Source organism: Saccopteryx bilineata, chromosome 2 (assembly GCF_036850765.1).
Source record: "Saccopteryx bilineata isolate mSacBil1 chromosome 2, mSacBil1_pri_phased_curated, whole genome shotgun sequence".
In the NCBI taxonomy this organism is placed as follows: domain Eukaryota; kingdom Metazoa; phylum Chordata; class Mammalia; order Chiroptera; family Emballonuridae; genus Saccopteryx; species Saccopteryx bilineata.
The window spans coordinates 126,186,302-126,206,893 of NC_089491.1; the positions used below are offsets into that span (position 1 = coordinate 126,186,302).

The 20,592-nt window shown below is 35.8% G+C and overlaps 1 protein-coding gene and 1 non-coding gene across 2 annotated transcripts in view; one reads left to right on the plus strand and one right to left on the minus strand.

Moving 5' to 3' along the window:
• Nucleotides 1-20,592, plus strand: part of CEP290 (centrosomal protein 290) — a 107,745-nt gene that overhangs the window by 10,705 nt on the left and 76,448 nt on the right. The window contains exons 7-18 of the mRNA XM_066257784.1: nt 1,471-1,524; nt 2,104-2,124; nt 2,250-2,402; nt 2,771-2,953; nt 4,153-4,242; nt 9,044-9,166; nt 10,497-10,620; nt 14,442-14,614; nt 15,644-15,806; nt 17,413-17,513; nt 17,588-17,675; nt 20,113-20,225. Of these exons, the coding sequence (XP_066113881.1) occupies nt 1,471-1,524; nt 2,104-2,124; nt 2,250-2,402; nt 2,771-2,953; nt 4,153-4,242; nt 9,044-9,166; nt 10,497-10,620; nt 14,442-14,614; nt 15,644-15,806; nt 17,413-17,513; nt 17,588-17,675; nt 20,113-20,225 (1,386 nt within the window). The remainder of the gene's footprint in view (nt 1-1,470; nt 1,525-2,103; nt 2,125-2,249; nt 2,403-2,770; nt 2,954-4,152; nt 4,243-9,043; nt 9,167-10,496; nt 10,621-14,441; nt 14,615-15,643; nt 15,807-17,412; nt 17,514-17,587; nt 17,676-20,112; nt 20,226-20,592) is intronic.
• LOC136327603 (U6atac minor spliceosomal RNA) lies at nt 8,347-8,471 on the minus strand. The gene has a single exon (XR_010729790.1). It is a non-coding gene; the product is annotated as a U6atac minor spliceosomal RNA (small nuclear RNA).

The window sequence follows — 20,592 nt, forward strand, 5'->3', positions numbered from 1 at the left end:
CAGAAGCTCTTTCTACCTTTGAGTCCTTTAGAAGTTCATTGTTGTATTTCATCCTGATCATCTTACTTTACCATTGTTCTCTTAGGAATAGATAGTTATAAATTTTAACTGAACAACAGTAATTATTAGGTGATTTGCTATTTAAAGAGAATCCATCATAAATTGATTTTTAAGGACATGCATCCTCATTCTTGATATACCTATTTTACTATATAATTTGGAAGAGTCATGCAGTGGAAGTATGGATTGATAATCACCTAAAGGTTAGGATTAAGCTCTTAGAGCTTAATCTGTTTTGTTGACTTAGTAAAACATAACAGACCAATGGATTTCTTAATAATGATAAAGGATCCAATTTATGCCAAATAGTGATAGAGTTGCTTAGGGGGTTGTCCATCTGTGTGGTTTTCTGTCTAGTCCATATATTAGTTACTTCTTACTTTTCATACCACACACCACTAACTCATCAGAGCTACCTGTTCATTCATATCGTAGACTACTGTCTTTATTCATAGGCACACACAGAGAAAACTTGAATATATGGCCTATGTACTTCTGCAGCTGCTATATTTCCTAAAATGGAATACAGATATGACTTGCTTTGACAATTTCTTCTTTGTCCTTAACCGGTCATTCAGTTTTACTGAATATTTACAGCATGCCAAATGTGCTAGATATTAGGGATATAGTGAGCAACTAGCTATATTGTTTCTCAGTGATATCACTGTTGATAATAATTATAACATACAGATAGTATGATACTCTGGGGTACATAGGTATATAAGAATATTTTGGGATACTCTGGGGAGTAATACTAAATTAAATTAGTCTGACATTATGAAAGTGATCTGTAAACTGAGACCAGAACTAGGAGTGAGCCTGGCAAAGGGAATGGGGTATACATCATATTTGATTCTTTCTTACATCAGCATATGAGATGAGAAAGTAATTTCAGAGATGTTAAATGACTTATTCACACTTTACTAGATTTTGTTGGACAAAGTGTATAAAGCTAAGCCAGCCAGTTTGATTTCAGATGGCTTCTTTTTAACCATTGTGTTGTACCGCCATATATTTGTAAGTAATTTAATGTTTACTGAGAGCAAAGAGTATTCTAGCCCTGACATAGAACAGCTGAGATGATAAAGACCTTGAATAGAACATTACTCATTGTTAGGATTTGAGCAGGGGCAGTGGATAATGTTTTTTATTTTTTGTATCTTTTAGTTAGAGGTTTTTGTTTTTATAATCTTTTAAACTCAGCCTGTTTTATTCTTCCTAATTCTTAATTTTTCAAATTTTTGTCTTATTATTTATGTCTTGGGTAAACATTAAGTCCTTAGTAATTAAATATTCATCACTTTATTGGAGAAGATTTAAATTTTAAGTTGATTAGATAAAAATCTGGCATTATATTGAATTACTGCTGAATTTTATGTATCTATCTACTTATTTATTTATTTATTTTAGTTGGCCCTTCGAAATGAGGAAGCAGAAAATGAAAACAGCAAATTAAGAAGAGAGGTTGGTAAACAATTTTAATAGTTGTGGTTCAACAAAGATACTTGTCAAAATATTTTTTGTAAATTTGTACTATAGCCAGTACTGGAATTATCTAAGTAAGTGGTGTTTTTAAACTGGCTGATTTTATGATTGACTTCATCTCAAGGAAATAGAAAGTGAACCTAGAGGTGAGGCCATTAAATATTACATTCGTTTCTTAGGTCTATGTTGATAAATCTTGCTTTCTGTTTAATAAGCTATTTTTTGCTGGTTTACTAATGAAATATATGATTGGCTGTTTGTCTTATTTCTCTTATTTTATCCAGCACTCTTTTAAGATTTTTGTTTATAAAATCTTGCCTGATGTAATTATTATTTGGCTCTTCTGAGCCAAATAGTGTTTTTGCATTGTTTATCCTGATAGCAGTTCTTATCTGTTTAACATATTCAAGTTCTTTGTTTTGGTTGATAAGTACTATTCCTGCTTTCTTTTTTTATCCCAAATAATATCTCATCCTCCTAGAATGTCTTTTTTTTATTACTTTCTAAGTATCAATTTAATTTACCTCTCTAATTACTCTTTCCTGTTCTTTTCTGTAGAATAAACGTCTAAAGAAAAAGGTGAGGCTTTAGGGGAGTGAAATCTTGGGATTTGAAAGAAATGTTCTGAGGTCACTATTTAGAGGATAAAATTTTGTTTTCCTGAGTAGTTTTTTAATAGAATAGTATATTTGGTCTGCCTTCAGAATGAACAACTTCGTCAAGATGTTATTGACTATCAGAAACAAATAGATTCACAAAAAGAAACACTTTTATCAAGAAGAGGGGAAGACAATGACTATCGATCTCAGTTGTCTAAAAAAAACTACGAACTTGCTCAATATCTGGATGAAATTCAGGTAAAATGGAAAGAATCAATGATTCTTATAAAACTTTAATTTTATAAATCTGGTATTTAGCCTATAGTTAAATTGTTTAGTATAAATCTATACTTGTAAAACATGAAATAAATTGCATCTTTGAAGTTGCTGATCTTCTTGCTAATTTATTCTTTTTATATGTCTATCTTGGACATTATTTAAGAAGAACTAAGATCCTTAGGTAAAGTTTTCTTGATATTTAATTTGGTTTAATTGGTCAACAATACTTGGTTATTAAAGATATACAAAGGATTTTATTTTCTCTAACAGATACTTATGACTCCATTTAATTTTAATTTAAATTTCAGTTTCTTTGTTTTTAAATATGGTGTCTTTAACCTTTTTAGACTTTAACAGAAGCTAATGAGAAAATTGAAGTTCAAAATCAAGAAATGAGAAAAAATCTAGAAGAATCTGTACAGGAAATGGAGAAGATGACTGATGAATATAATAGAATGAAAGCTATTGTGCATCAGACAGATAATGAAATGGACCAATTAAAAAAAGAAAATGATCATTATCGGCTTCAAGTAAGAATTCCTGTTAGACTTATTTTTGCAGACCTCATGTTGCCTCATTATTTGAAACTAGATAGTACTTTAACTTTCTAGAATATTTTGTCTTATGCTATAATATATCATTTTATACTGTAATATGTTGCCTTGCTGATATATTTGTCCATATTTGTTTATCTAATCCCCTTACATACACCTTATAATTCTTGCCAATATGGGCATATAGGTGATACCTGAATGAATTTTGCAGTAGTCCTGCAAAGCTAATAATTATGGGAATTTTCTACCAAAGACTCTTCGGAATTCTGTGGACCATAAAGTTTTATTTTACACCCTAAATACAGTGTGTCCGTAAAGTCATGGTGCACTTTTGACCAGTCACAGGAAAGCAACAAAAGACGATAGAAATGTGAAATCTGCACCAAATAAAAGGAAAACTCTCCCAGTTTCATACCTATTCAGTGCAGTTCGATGTGGGCTCACGCACAGATTTTTTAGGGCTCCTTAGGTAGCTATCCCGTATAGCCTCTACAGACTCATCACTGACTGATGGCCTACCAGAACAAGGTTTCTCCACCAAACTGCCAGTTTCCTTCGACTGCTTATCCCACCAAGTAATGTTATTTCTATGTGGTGGTGCTTCGTTATAAACGTTTCGATATTCATGTTGCACTTTGGTCATAGATTCGAATTTAACGAGCCACAGAACACACTGAACTTTCCTCTGTACCGTTCACATCTCGACTGTACCGTTCTGTAGGATGATGTGGTGCACATGCTGCCACATCATCCTACAGAAACTGGGAGGGTTTTCCTTTTATTTGGTGCAGATTTCACATTTCTGTTGTCTTTTGTTGCTTTCCTGTGACCGGTCAAAAGTGCACCATGACTTTACGGACACACTGTATACTATAAATATTAAAGAAACGAATATATTGTTCACATATGGGATTAAACTTATTTAAGAAAATATAGTGCTTAAAAATATAACCCTCTAGTATTGAAAAATAATTATACAACTGTAAAGATGCAGAAATCATTAAATGTCACTTCTAACTGCAGAACTACTTCAATAATAAATATGAACTTGTATATGTAAATATGTTTATGCACATGTATATGTTATGTATAATGCATTTATAAATAATCATGTAATAAATGAGTATATATTGCACTAATTTGCAGCAATTCTTGAAATAATTGTTCCCTCTTAGGTGCAGGAGCTTACAGATGTTCTAAAAGCAAAAAACGAAGAAGATGATTTAATCATGGTAGCTGTCAATGCAAAAGTAGAAGAATGGAAGGTACCTTTTTCAGTTGATTTAATGGCTTTTTTATTTGTAGTTTAGATTTCAATATCTTAGTCTTTGTTTCTTTTAAAGGCCTTGTAATAGTTAATGACATTTTGTTAGGTATTTAAAAAACTGTATAAAATGTCTTAGCTAGAAAAACAATTAAAAACTGTCCTGCATAGTCCTCTAGCTTATTTGTGGTTGAATGAGCTCTTCACGTCAATGAGTTAAATTTGAAACTAGACTTTTTAAGAGAAATCTAAGTCTAGAATACAAAGTATTTGTCATCTAAAATGAAGAATTCTAAATAAATTTAAATATTTTTTCATAAATCATGGTTACCTTGTATACAGTACAGCTAGTGCTTAACTTACTACCACGATCAGTTCCGACAGACCAGTCATAACACAATTTGGTCGTAAGTTGAGTAGGCTATATGTACAGTACTGTGAAATGATGTTATAAAAATCTTTGTCATATTTTATCATAATTTTCTTTCTTAATTGTTATATATCATAATTTTCTTTGTTCATTTTTTGCCATTTGTATCATCTCTACACCATTTGTTTTTTATTTTTACATTCATCAGGTTTAAGTAAAACACTGCATTACCAGTACAACTGGTTTAATATTTGCAAAGACAATTTCCTCTTGATAGACATCTTGGGAGGGGTTTGATGAAAAATAATCCAAGACACAAAACACAAATTGCTGTATTGAGTCTGGTATAACAGTTGAAATGGTGCATGCGGAGATGGTAGTGCTGCCGGAAGCTGGTCCGCACTGTCGTACGCCCAGCTAGGCAACACTTGAGCTGCCAGATGTGGAACAGTTGTGGCTAGCGATTGTGGTCCTAAAGTCAAATGGTCGTAAGTTGCATAGGTCGTAAGTCGATCAATATTTGTAGTTATGTACTTCCAGGTTAAATTTTAGTTTAGAGTCATTTTTTTCTAACTCTCCTTCTGTTAGATTAATCAAGTTTTTGGCATTCAGTGGGAATGGGAGTAAGGAAAAGGATCTTTTAGAATCAGCAGAAATGTCTTTTTAAAAGTCTCTTACTCCTCTCCACTCTCTAACCATAGCCATATTTCAAGACTTACCAAATCAGAAGCTAGGATTATAGTGATTGTATATTTTAAAGAAAGGCTTGAAATTCTGAACAAATAATTCTCTTTTTTATTTTATTTTTTTAGTGATAGACAGGAAAGGAGAGAGATGAAAAGCATCAACTATTAGTTTTATCACTTTAATTGTTCGTTGATTGCTTCTCATATGTGCATTGACCAGGGAGCTACAGTAGAGTGAGTGACCCCTTGCTCAAGCTAGCGACTTTGGGCTTCAAGCCAGCAACCTTTGGGCTCAAACCAGCGACCGTGGGGTCATGTCTATGATCCCATGTTTAAGCCAGCAACCTCAAGCTGGTGACCCTATGCTCAAGCTGGTGAGCCTGTGCTCAAGCCAGCAACCTCAGGGTTTCAAACCTAGGACCTCAGTTTCCCAGATTGAAGATCTATCCACTGTACCACCACCAGTAAGGCCATAAATAATTCTCTTTATAAGATCTATTACTTTTATAATCAGTGTTTCTAACTGGGTTCACATAAATCTTATTGGCTATTTGGAATTAGTTATCATCTGGGAAGCTTAGATAATCTATATTTTAAACAAAGGCAGTAGTACTGGACATAGGCCTATAAAATCAATTAGAGGTCAGTAAACTTTTTATAAAAGGACAAAGACTAATTATTTTAGACAATTTGGTCTCTGGTATAATTACTCAACTCTGCAGTTATAGCAGGAAAGCAGTTGTAGACAGTACGTAATGAACGAACAAGGTTCTTTTTTAATAAGTCTTTACAAAACAGGTAGCAGACCCAAGTTTGACCTGTGAGTCATAGTTTATCAAACTCTGGGAAAAATTGTTGTTTTTACTATGCTTAATTTTGGAGGGAGAGATGGTAGCATATGTATTCTTTTGCTTTTGTTTTTGTTTGTATCTTTTTAAAAGCATCATTTTAGTTTGTTGCTGGCCAGGTAGTTCAGCTGGTTAGAGCATCATCCTGATATGTCAAGGTTACAGTTCAATCCCTGGTCAGGGCACATACAAGAATCAACTTGTAAATCCATAAATAAGTAGAACAAGAAATTGAAATTTCTCTATTTTTCTCTCTCTCTCCTTCCCTCCCTCCTTCCTTTTCTCCCTCCTTCCTTCCCTTGCTCTCCCTCTCCCTCTCTCTCTTTCTTTCTCCCTTCTTCTTTCTCTAAAATTAATCAATAAAAAAACATTATTTTATGTCAATACATATAGTATTGCATTGTTCTTTTTAATGACTGTGTAATTTTTCTTTATAGATACGTTATTTATTTAATTGGTTCCATACTGTGTGATGTTTAGGAAGTTTCCAATTTTTGCTGCTGGAAACAATGACTATCTTTGTATAATCATTATTTTAAAAATGTTTATCTGTAGAATAAATTGCTACAAGTAAAATTGTGATATACATTGCAAGTATTCATTCAGTTTGTTACTTGTCTTTTGGCTTGATGGTATTTTTTGCTATGAAGTATTTTTAAAATATAATGTACATAATCAAATTTATTGTATTCTTTATGGCTTTTGGCCTTTTTATCATGATTAGAAAGGATTCTGAGTATAAATTATTTTCTTATATTTTTCTAGTATCTTCTAATTTTATTTTTTACATTTAGATCTTTGAAACATATATAATTTATTTTGGTATGAAGAATGAGATATGGATTCACTAGAGCTAGTCTGTCATCTAAATGTTATTTATTGAGGCCCTGGCTGGTTGGCTCAATAGTAGAGCGTCGGCCTGGCATGCAGGAGACCCAGGTTCGATTCCCAGCCAGGGCACACAGGAGAAGCGCCCATCTGCTTCTCCACCCCTCCCCCTCTTTGTCCTCTCTGTCTCTCTCTTCCCCTCCCACAGCCAAGGCTCCATTGGAGCAAAGTTGGCCCGGGAGCTGAGGATGGCTCTATGGCCTCTGCCTCAGGCGCTAGAATGGCTCTGGTTGCAACAGAGCGACACCCCAGATGGGCAGAGCATTGCCCTCTGGTGGGCATGCCGGATGGATCCCGGTCGGGCACATGCAGAAGTCTGTCTGACTGCCTCCCTGTTTCCAGCTTCAGAAAAATACAAAAATAAATAAATGTTATTTATTGAATATAGTATTCTCCTAATAAAATGTAGTTCCATTTATATTACATGCAAAACTCTTGTTAAATTTTAATTTATTTTAAAATTTTTTTAATGTTGATTGATCTTTTTTTAAATTATGTATACTTGTTTTAATTATGTCTAAATATTTGAAAAAACATCATTATTTTTCAATTTTTAGACTCTTCTCTATGAATATATTTTTGTTTTTGTTTTTGTATTTTTACGAAGTTAGAAGCAGGGAGGCAGTCAGACTCCTGCATGCACCCAACCAGATTCACCTGGCATGCCCACTAGGGGCGATGCTATGCTCATCTGGGGCATTGCTCCATTGCAGCTGGAGCCATTCTAGCACCTGAAGTGGAGGCCATGGAGCCGTCCTCAGTGCCTGGGCCAACTTTGCTCTAATAGAGCCTTGGTTGCTGGTGGGGAAGAGAGAGACAGAGAGGAAGGAGAGGGGGAGGGGTGGAGAAGCAAATGAGTGCTTCTCCTGTGTGCTCTGGCTGGGAATTGAACCTGGGACTTCCACATGCTGGACTGACACTCTACCACTGAGCCAACCGGCCAGGGCCTATAAATGTGTTTTTTAGTACAAATTTTAGAAATAGGTTTTAAAAATGTCTTAATTGTTTTATTGAGTATGTATTCAATTTATAAATTAATTTATAGATTGATGTTATTATTTGGTCCTACTAGCAAACAACACAAGATACCTTTATTATATATATAATTGGCATATAATTGACATAATATGACAATAATTTCTGGTATACAATGTAATTATTTGATATTTGTATATACAGTAAAATGATCATCACCCAGTAAATTCAGTTAACATCTCTCACCATATGTACAGTTGTTACATTTTTTGTGTATATGTGATGAGGACTTTCAAGATCCACTTTCCTAGTTATTTTCCAATATGTGTTACAGTATTAAAAAACAATGTTCGATGTCAGGAAGTAGATGGCAGTGCCTTAACCCTGTGCATGTTATCAGGCCTGAGAACCTTCTCCATCTTTGTCCAGTGGAGCACTAAGCTTCTCTCCTTTCATATAACACGATAAGATCCTTTCATTCATTCAAGATATTTCATGCTTCTCAGTGACACGTTAGTGTTTTCTTCATAAGGATTAATTGTACAAATCTTTTTATAATTACATGGAAGTATTTCTAACTTCTTGTTTTTGGAAAGGGTTTTGAAAGCCTGAGATTGTTTTGCTATTCCTAGAATAGCAGAAATTAAAGTGTGTATTTTTTTTAATTTATTTATTGATTTTAGAGAGAGAAAGGAAGGGAAAGGGAAAAAGACAGAAACATTGATCTGTTCTTGTATGTGTGTGCCCTGACTGGGATTGAACCAGCAACCCTGAGTATGTGAGTGATGCTGTAACCAATCGAGCCATCTGGCCAGGGCTACAGTGTATATTTTTTAATCATTTTCTATTTGACCTTCAGGTCATACACACAAAAGGAACATGGTTATTCAATAGTTGCTTATACTTTCTCACTTCAAAAAATTTTATTTTCTTTATTTCTTTGAAATCCCCTGATGGTATATATTAGAGTATCATAAATAAGGAATGGTTTATTAATTTTTCTCATATTTACCAGATACTATTATTTATTTCTAGTTAATTTTGTCTTCTAAAGATGATGAAATTATTGAATACCAGCAAATGTTACATAACCTGAAGGAGAAACTGAAAAATACCCAGCTTGATGCTGATAAAAGTAATGTTATGGCTCTACAACAGGTAAAACCTCGAAGTTTGGATTATCAACTAGTTTCTTTAAAGTTGGCAGTGAAACCTTGCGCCATTTCTTATTTATATCAGCTATGCCTAATATCATGGCTTGCATTATTGGACATATAATAAAAAGTTTAAAAGTTTCTTATACCATCCAGTCCACAAAATAATTAAAGTTTTGATTTGGTAACAAAATTTTTTTGTATATTTTTTTATGTTGATGCAGATAATGTATTCATTATTTTGCTTGGTAATTATTTAATATAAAACTATTAAAAACTTTTAAAAATTTAAAAATATCTTAATACTCTGTTATTAAAGTTTATTATATGGTATTTTAGTACTGAACTATCCTGTGCAATGTGAAATAAGCTAAAAGTATGGTTATAATTTGTACTACATAATGATTTCATTTTTAGTCTAAATATGTTCATATAGAAAGAAGTTACAGCCTTGGCCGGTTGGCTCAGTGGTAGAGCGTCGGCCTGGTGTGCAGAAGTCCCGGTTTCGATTCCCGGCCAGGGCACACAGGAGAAGCACCCATCTGCTTCTCCACCCCTCCCCCTCTCCTTCCTCTCTATCTCTCTCTTCCCCTCCTGCAGCGAGGCTCCATTGGAGCAAAGATGGCCCGGGTGCTGGGGATGGCTCCTTGGCCTCTGCCCCAGGCGCTAGAGTGGCTCTGGTCGGGACAGAGCGACGCCCGGGAGGGGCAGAGCATCGCCCCCTTGTGGGGTGCATGCGGGAGTCTGTCTGACTGTCTCTCCCCATTTCCAGCTTCAGAGAAATAAAAAAAAAAAAAAAAAAAAAAAGAAAGAAGTTACACTGTCATTATCTGTGCTCTATACTCATAGTTCTTTATAGTTCAAAAGAAAGAAGCAAATTTTGGAAATATTTGGTGAATAAGAACAATTCCAAGGGACAATAATTTTGAATGAAGTACTTACTATAGGGGCAACAGCTAAGATAAATAAGTGGGAATGCACAGGTCTAAACACAAACATACAAAATAGTAAAAATGGCATTGGATGGATTTTGAGGAAAAGCAACATAAAAGGAGTCCCAAGAAACCACAAATATTAGCAAGTTTTAGAATTTGTTTGTCAGAATGTTAGCCATTAAATCATCTTTAAATATTAGACTATTTTTTAAATATTTAAATATTAGTATACTTAATGTTGTATATTGCAATTGCAATATATACAATAAAAATGCATAGTTTTGACCCACAAAAAATATATTCTGCAGTCTTGTTAAAAAAACAAGACCCACTTTTTTTTTAAAATATATGATGATATTCATGAAAAGGTAATATGTAATAATCAAAAATATTTTATAGGGTATACAAGAACGAGACAGTCATATTAAGATGCTCACTGAGCAAGTAGAGCAATATACAAAAGAAATGGAAAAAACTACTTTTATTATTGAAGATTTGAAAAATGAGCTCTTAAGAAACAAAGGTAATTTAATATTTTATAAGTGTATAGTGAGTTTATATTTTGTTACACTTTAAAATACTTTTAAATTTAAGTAAAATGTCATATCAATAGATATGTTATTGACTTTTCTTTTTGAATTTTATTTTCATAAAACTGTATGGGGTATTAACTACTTTGCATATCTACTAGGGTATAAATTTGTAAATGATGGAGATATTTTCTATAATTTTTCTGTGATTATAGAAATTCTGTGTAATTTTCTGTGAAAATTACATTAACCTTTATTAGTAGGTTGACTATATGAAAGAGGTGACAAATGGTGGTTATATTTATTTAACCCCTTTTTTATAATTAACAACAAATGAAGACAACATTTTGATCAATATGGCAACTTTGAAGATAGTTTTCAGTAGTAATTTGACTTGTCAACATTTCAATTAACCTTACCTAACTTAATGTCTTATCGTATTCTTTCTACTCTGGGTTGTAGTACTTTTGCTAACCCATCAAGCAGTCTGAAGATAAGCCCTTAAAACATCAGTGTTCTTATACTTCCACAGCAGTACATACTCTAGTTATATGAGAGCACATTAATGCAAACTATTCATAATAAGTTTATGACATATTTATTATAATTACTGAAGATAAAAATAATAAGGCACAAAGGGGAACTAGAGAATAAATCTATGTGATGTGTGTGTATGTAATCATCAGTGACTTAATGGTGGTTGTGGTTTGTGGTGTGGTTGTAATTTAAATAGTGAGGCAAAAGCCTCACTGAGAAGATACCTGGTCAAAGACTTAAGCAGTGAAGGAGTGAGCCATGCAAGTGTCCCTAAGCAGTGGGGTTACGGATGAAGGCACTGAAGCAGGAGTGTGCCAAGCCGGAGTGAAGAACAACAAAGGAGGCTTTGTGGTGGGAGAAGAGTGAGCAAGTGAGGTAGTAGCAGGTGATGAGATCAGAACAGTAACCGGGAGCCATATCTTATGGGGCCTTAGAGTTCACTGTAAGGACTTTGGCTTCTATTTTAAGTGAGAAGGGACACCAAAGAAAGTTTCTGAAGAGAGGAGTGATATAATTGGACTTAGCTGTATCTGCTCTAGAGTATAGGAGTGGTAAGGGCAGAAGCAGGGAGGCCTATTATAAAACTATTGCAATAATATTAATAATAACCTTTGGAGAGGTAATAGTAGCTAAGAGCAGTAGAGTTTTTAGATGTAGTCAGTTTTGGGTGTATTTTGGAGGTGATAGAAATAAAATTTGCCTACAGATCAGAAGTAGGATGTGAGAGGAAGAGTTATCAGGATGTTTAGTTGAACACTGCGGAGGGCTGTGGACAGGAAGGTTTTTGTGATGACTAGATACTTAGACAAGGCATGTCAAAGTTAAGATGCTTATCAGACACTGGAGTGAAAGTGTTAAGAAAGCCCTTGTATAGAAATGTCTGTGGTTCAGGAGAACAGTTTAGGCTAAAAATGTAAATTTTGGAACCATGTACATAAAAATGATAGTTGAAATCATGAGGCTGACTGAGATCGAGGGAGAAAAATATTGGTTAAGAAGAAAAATCTAAAGACTGAGTCCTGGAATACTTTTACTTTAGAGGCAGGGAGATGAAAAGGAACTAGCAAAGGAGGATGAAAAGGAATGGCCAGAGAGATGGGAGGAAGAACCGGCATGTAGTTTGGAAAACCGCCTGAGCAGTGTCATCAAGGAGGAGAATAAGCCACTGTGTTCAGGGCTGTGTTCATTCAGCTGCTAAGTCAACACGAGCACTCAAAACTGACCATTGGATTTAGCAGTGGCCACTTTGGTTCAAGAGAAAATGGTTAAAGATGAAATAGAACAGATATAGACTCTTGAGGAGTCTTTCTATGAAGGAAATGAGAAAAATAGAGTGGTTGCCTGAGGGAAAAGAGGAGTGATGGAAGTATCTTTAAAGTGGAAGAAATAATCATGCTTCTAGGTTAATGGGAAAGAAGAACAATGAACTGGTAAAGCCGGGGAGAGAGAGAACCTTCTGGAGCAATACTCTTGAGAAGACAACGGGATGTGATGTACTCCAGTGGAGTCGTTGGCCTTAGAAGCACAGGATTTCATCCATCATAACAGGGTGGAAGGTGGAGGGTATAGACGCAGATGCAGTGGCTGCGTAGCTGTCCTGAGGCGGAGAGCTTCTAGACCTTCTCTACGATTGCTTCTGTTTTCTCAGTGAACAGGAAGCAGGGTTCTCAGCTGAAGATGGGGACGGGGAGATAGATATATTAGATGTATTAGAAGCTAGAGGAGAATGTAGGAAATGGTCATGTGGAAGAATGAACAGGCTGCAAAATGTAGTTAGGTTGTTGAGCAGCCTCAAGGCCCACCTGACATAACTATTTCTGTGTGTGTGTGTGTGTGTGTGTGTGTGTGTGTGTGTGTGTTTTATATGTATTAAAATTATACTTTGAGCTTAGTTTAAACTGCTTTACAAGGATGACTGATGTTGTAGTTGTCATATATTACACCAGTAGAAGAAAAAGTGGTGGTTGAGCTCTGCTATTGAATAAGGAAGAGATTTTATCTAATGACACTTCAGTCATCATAGCATATGACCTCTGAAGCCCACAGAAGATTTATGTACTGGAATATTCTCTATATCTTAAATTTAACTTGTAAATGTGACAGGCAATGATGTTTTGCCCTTCATTGGTTAGGATTAGGTTTAGCTGTCAGAAACGGATCTGAAAAAAAATGGTGGAAAATCAAGATAGAAATTTATTTCTCACTTGTGCAATAAAATTAGGAAAACTCTGAACCTTGACCATTGCACTAGGGTGTGGCCTTCATCTGCCTCTTCCAAAATGGAGCTTTCCCTTCACATTTACTTTCCAAACTGCAAGGTGGAGGGAGAGGGGGCAAGAGGCAAAGAGCACAGACTGATGGACAGGCAGGTGAACATGGAGGGCGTGTGGGAGAAGGGAGACTAGGTATGGGGACAACTCAACCTGCTGTCACACTCCTCAACCAGCAGTTCCTCCAGAGAGCCGGTCTCACTCACTAATGGGATCTACACTCGTCTAATGTCTGTACTAGTCTAGTGCCTATATACCCAGTAAATCAGTGGATGTTTATTATGGATGAGTATAAAATGATTTGTGTCAATAAATTTTACAATGATAGGAATACTGTATTTTGGTCTAGCAACAATTTGGTAAGATAATAAAGAAGGATTTTTTTTTTTAGCTATTTAAGTGTAGCTGCAGATGACAGAAAATCAAATGTAACAATGATTTAAACAGGAAAGAAATATCTTTTTCCAGAATATAAACAAAATTGAGGCAACTAGTTGAGGATTCGTGTGATAGCTGCACAAATATCAGCCATCAGCCATCCTGTCTCTTGTTACTCTGCCTATCTCAACACGTGGCTTCCATCTCATGTTCTAAGAATAATGAGTTCCAGCCTTCATATTTATATTCCAGCTGTCAGGGGAGAGAAAAGAAAAAAAAAGGATCCACATCTTTTCTTTAACCACATTTCTTGAAATATGCATATGATTTTTCTGTGTGTATCCCATTAATCACAGGACTGCACGTGGCTGCTGAAGTGTAAGTGGAAATTTGGTGTTTATTTCAAGTGTCCAGCTAAAAATCCATAATTCTGTTACAAGGGAAAAAGAGGTTGAATATTAGAAGAATGTGCTAGCTGTCTTTGCACAGTGACCATTCTTTGTAAAGCAGTGTTTTGCAGTTTTTTACAGTCCATCTCCCTTCAGCCAGGAAGATTTTATTGATTGGAATCAGTGATTTAAAAGAATAGTCAATTTAGTTTATGTATGTTCTTTATTTTTACCTTGTAGGTGCTTCAACATTTTCTCAACAGACTCATTATATGAAAATTCAGTCTAAGGTTCAAATTTTAGAAGAGAAAACTAAAGAGGCCGAGAGAACTGCTGAACTGGCTGAGGCTGATGCTAGGGAAAAGGATAAAGAACTAGTTGAGACTCTGAAGCGATTAAAAGATTATGAATCGGTATGTATTTTTATCTCGACAGTCAAGGAGTTTGCAGTTCTTCTTGCTACCACATTTAGACTGTTCTGTGCCATTTACTCACACCATTTAAAAACATTCCAGAAATATCTTATGATAAAGGTTTCCTAACTGATTTCTCTAGACTATTCAAACTTTTGAGTAGCATTTACCTTTTGGCAGGAGAATTATTTTCAAACCATTTGCCCAGATAATCAGCTTTGGTGAGAGAGCAGAATTAGATGCTTTGTAATCTGTGTCATTGTGCCACCACGTAGATGTGACACCACTGGTTAGTTTGATGAACATTACAGCAGAGACAGTTTTATTGCCTACCATGCCAACACAACCTTACTTTGTACTTTTTATATTTTTAAATCTGATTACTAAGTCAGGCAACTATGTATTCTAATGATAGCGCTGATTGACCCTTACTTTTCTCTATTTTGTAAAGTGTTTTACGTGCAATATTCTGAGTCACTTTGCCATTAGGATGCTGTATTCGGAAGTTTCAGCTCTTTCATTTTCCATCATTATCATCATCATCCTTATTTTTGATTTTGCGAGTACATTTATTAAAGCAGGAGACAGTGAAACAAGGAAGACGTTAGGATAGAAGCAGCAACAGGAGAGGCTAGGTGGGGCTCTCTAGAAATGATATGGGAGAGAAATGATCCTACACTAGAAAATTAGAGAAAAGGAGCCTTGGAGACAGGTTCAAGGGGTTAGCCCCGGAAAGCTGCTGCTGTCCATTGCTCCCCTGGTTGCAAGTTTCATGGGGACCCTTACAGTTTAGGGGATGCACGCCTGAGAGGGAAGAAAGATGTGGGCATGCTCCCGAGGGGAGAGCGTGCCTCCAGCAGCATTATTATTGATTTGTTTTTCAAAAGCACAATAAAAAATAGTTTAGTAATATAAACCGTAAATATATGTGCACTTTCCATCAAACTTAATGAGAAAGTAAATTTATGAGTTTGATAATTTATTCAAATAAACCATGTTCTATTTAAATTAGATTGGGTATGTTTTTAGGGAGTATATGGTTTAGAAGATGCTGTCACTGAAATAAAGAATTGTAAAAACCAAATTAAAATAAGAGATCGTGAGATTGAAGTATTGACAAAGGAAATCAATAAACTTGAGATGAGTATCAATGATTTCCTCGATGAAAACGAGGCACTGAGAGAGCGTGTGGGTGAGTCATCTTTTAACGTATGTAATATTTTGTTCAGTCCTAATTGTCATGTCATTTCAGTTTTTCTTTTTGATTGTTTCTTATTATTTTTTAAAGAGTTGAATGCTTTTTTACAAATAAATTCTTCTATAAAAACATTTAAAACAAAAGTGGAGCTACCCTGATTGGAGTAAGTTTGGGGGTTTGATGGGGTTGGGCTGGTGGCCGGGCAGGCCTGGGCACTGCTTTATGCGGCCACAGTCTTCAGTAATGATTGCTTATTAAGAAATGGAAGTCTACTAAGTTAATACCACATATTACAAGTTGGTTAACCCTTTACTTTTTTCCAACAACAGTAAAATCTGTTGATCCATGTCAGTTTGTAAAATGCCCTTGTTTCAGAAGAATTCATGAGGACATTTAGAAATACTATTTAAACCTTTTTAAGACTTTTAAGTACTTGAATTTTATAATTTAAGTATTTTCTTTGGTTGAGTAGTTTAAGGTTACTGTTGATTCTAAGAAGTAATTAGTAAATATAGCTTAAGAGTTTATATATCGATTTCAATAGTTTATTAGTGAATATTACTCATTTTAATGTTATAAAAATTCAATCTAAATTACTACTTTAAAGTAAAAATAAAGCAAATACTGATTCTGTTTTTCTTGGTAAATACCAGTTAATAGTTTCTTAGACTTAACATGATCATCTGTAAAAACTGTTCTCTAGAGGAAAGAAAAATAAATATTTTATACAGTTTATTTATTTGTAAAAGAGTGTCTCACTAGGACCCATAGTCATTCCAGGACCTCAAGTTAAAAGTGATCGATAGCTTGACCTATCGAATCACAACCAGCTTCAGTCTAGAGGTTCCTACAGATGACTGAGCCATCCAGGTAGCTGTCAAAAACACCAGTCCTGTGTTGTATATGCTGCAAAATTTGGTTATAATTACTGGAAACAACTTTGCTTTCTGGTTTTCAGAGCATAGATGCTTAAGTAATAAGGAGGTTAGGAGATCGGCACACCAGGAGCCTCAGGCCAGTCATGATGATATATATATATTGTGTGTGTGTGTGTGTGTGTTTTTAAAGTGAAGGAGTTTATTAGTGAAGCACTGAAACAGGGAGTGGCTACTCCTCAGGCAGAGCAGCCAATATTCTTAATATTGATATTAAATAATGACGACTGGCAGGCGCTGCACTAAGTCCTTTATTTAGGTTGATTTTATTATATTCCTGACAACAGCCAAAAAACAATGTGCACACAGTATTATACCTATGACTTAGTTAATAGTTGAAAGCGGGACTTGAATCCAAGCCTGTTTTATCACAAAGCTTCTTTCTTAATTATTATATTTATAGTATCTCCATGACAGCCAAACACAGTGAAGACAGATCCTAAATAGTTTTTGTTAGAATTTCCATTGATAATTATGACAAAATTCAAACTTGGAGGGTCACAGTTCAAACATTAGGAAACTTCATGCACAAAATGTACCCTATGTATTTAGTGATGCTGACGTAAATTATAACCAGTTGTTTGATGGTAACTAGTTGCTATATGATACTTTTGTAGTTCATTTGAATGTTGTTAAGGTTTTAGTCATATTACTCTCTATTTTAGGCCTTGAACCGAAGACAATGATTGATTTAACTGAATTTAGAAATAGGAAAAGTTTAAAACAGCAACAGTACAGAGCCGAAAACCAGATTCTTTTAAAAGAGGCAAGTGCAATAGTCAACTGGTTATTTTTCTGGTTGAACTAAAGAAAAATATTTAAAAAGTTTATACTTTGTAGATTGAAAGCCTAGAGGAAGAACGACTTGACCTGAAAAAAAAAATTCGCCAAATGGCTCAAGAAAAAGGAAAAAGAACTGTAACTTCAGGTATACCCATTTATTCCAAATCTTTAAAATAATCATTGGGAAATGAATTGTTGGCTCTGAAGTTTTCTGTATGATAGAAATATTATCTCTACCTTACTGTGATTCTGCTACAAGTTTAATAAATGAAAATAATGGCCTATAGAAGATTATGTAAATGAATGTCATCAAATAAACTTTGAAAATAATGGACTTTTCAAAAAGTTGTAGAAAAGTGTGTGGAGACAGTGACTACTGGGAGAGCACATGGAGTGCCCCGAGGGACCTGGGGAGACCTTGCAGTCCCCTCACGGGTTTCATGAGATGGCCCTGACCCCCAGTCCTAATAGGTATTTATTGATGCACACAAATAGATACAAGGACTAGAATGAGGAAGTCAGGAAGGGGAATTTCTTTAGAGCAGACAAAAAGGCAAGGGAGTAGCTCAAATGTCCCCACCCACTGATTAATCAGAATTGCTCATTCTATCCCTACTGTGCTGCTTGCTGTTCAACAGAGTACTGCATTCAGTTCTTTTGTCAGGAAAGCCACTGTGGCCTTTGCCTCAGGGCACTGAACTCTCTGTCCCTGTTTTATGTTCCTATTCAGGGCCTCTGCAGAAAAGTCTATTATTTGTGGACCACCCCAATAAGTTGTGTTTTCTTTTTTTTTTTTTTTTCTTCCGAAGCTGGAAACAGGGAGAGACAGTCAGACAGACTCCCGCATGCACCCAACCGGGATCCACCCGGCACGCCCACCAGGGGGCGACGCTCTGCCCACCAGGGGGCGATGCTCTGCCCCTCCGGGGCAGTCGCTCTGTTGCCACAGAGCCACTCTAGCGCCTGGGGCAGAGGCCAAGGAGCCATCCCCAGCGCCCGGGCCATCTTTGCTCCAATGGAGCCTTGGCTGCAGGAGGGGAAGAGAGAGACAGAGAGGAAGGAGAGGGGGAGGGGTGGAGAAGCAGATGGGCGCTTCTCCTGTGTGCCCTGGCTGGAAATCGAACCCAGGACCCCTTGCACGCCAGGCCGACGCTCTACCACTGAGCCAACCGGCCAGGGCCGTGTTTTCTTTTTTAACATTTTAGTTTCTACAACACATCCAAAAATTTTTAGAAGGGCAAATCTTTGTAATTTAGTAGTCTTTTACACCAGTTTTCTCATTCATGATTCTTGTCTACTTTATATGTGTCTTCTAACCATTTTAGTACTTAAACTCTTTCATGTATAGCCTGGATAAGGAATGATAGAGAAGATAAAGTTTATATTAGTTCCTCATATTAATATCTTATTGAAAGGAAATTTAAAGAAAAATTAGTTAAATCAGGATGTTGTATAGGCTACATGCAGATCTAGGATTTGGAAATAATTTTTCTACCTCTTTTTTGAGTTAAAACTTGATTTAAGTTTTTAACCCATTTGTAAAGCCAGTAGGCACAGTCACCATCACAGCCACCTGGCCCATGCAGGTTCGCATTGGATTTGGACAGATGGTAATGAAACAACGGAGCCAAGAATTGGTGGGCCATTATCTTTAATCCTAGCTTGCACCCAGCAGGCAAGTAAAAACACACATTGGGCTCCAAAACCCACTCATTCAGTGCTCACAAAGCTACTGACTTATCCAAGTTTCCTAGAATCATAGGTTTCTATCTCACTAGCCTTATTCATCTCTGTTCCCCATCTCCTTCTCTCTGCACAAACTCTGCACAAACTGACTTCTCCTTTACCATTCTGCCATCTTGGCTGCTTCTCCTGGCCTCCTCCATGTGGCCTTTCTCTGCTCTCCTTTCTCTGCTCTCTCCTCTAATGCTAATCTCAGGAACCAAGAGGGCAAGCTCCTGGTCTGCCCCATTTTATAATGTAGAAACCAAAACCTTTAATCCAATATATAAACAAGGAAGTCTCTCATACAAAGTCACTTAACTGAGGCATAATGGGATTCCTCATGAGAGTGCACCACCCCACATCAAGAAGAGTGGGAAAGGCTTAGTCCTAAAACCAAGCCCCAGGCTACAAGGATCCTGCCTTCCCACTGCCCGCCCCCAACACACATTAATACAATCATGCCCATTCCAAGCAAGAAGGGCAACCAATATCACCTGGACAATAGGCCTCCATGTGGGCAGCGCCATCCTCAACAAAGTGAGCATAATATATTTTATCTGCCCAACACCATTTATGTCAGAGGTTGAAATTTTTGAAAGTCAGTTCTTCCAAAATTTTCCAAAAATTCACATCATCTTTTGACAAACTCCCTGCACACCAGTATCTGCAGCAGTGACTAACTGTGCCATGTGATAACGTACCCCCAGGAGGCAGACATGTGTAAAAAGGAGGATGTAAATAACTCTCACGTCACCACCATTCCAATAATGGAACATGAGGCATAAATGGGTTAAGAATGAAAATATTGAAATAATAAAGTTATTTTATGTCTAATTCTTTATATCTTTTATATGTAGGATTAATAGCTGAGGACCTGAACCTGACAGAAAACTATTCTCAAGAAAATAGAATAGAAGAAAGAAAATATGATTACATGAGCCTCAAAAATATGAATGCAGCACCTTCAAAGGTAAGCAGTAGTTGCTACAGCAAAGAGAAAACAGAATGTCAATTCTTTCCTTTCTGCCCCATTATCTCATTTTAGACATTGCTTTTTTAATAGTTGTTAAATAAAAATTTTTTTAATTTGAATAACCTGTTCATTCAAGGATTGATTAATGAGACATTATTTGCTTTGAATACAGATTACGAGTTCAGATAAAATAGAGCTGCTGCATAGGAGAGCATCATTCAGTATAGTATTCCAGACTCATATCAGAAAGAGGCAGAAGAGAATATGACTGTAGGATCATTATCAAGGATGGTGTCTGAAGTTCCTCTGAGTGTAGTAACAAGTGAAGTGGATCCATCTGTCTCTTTAGACATTCTTCATCTAC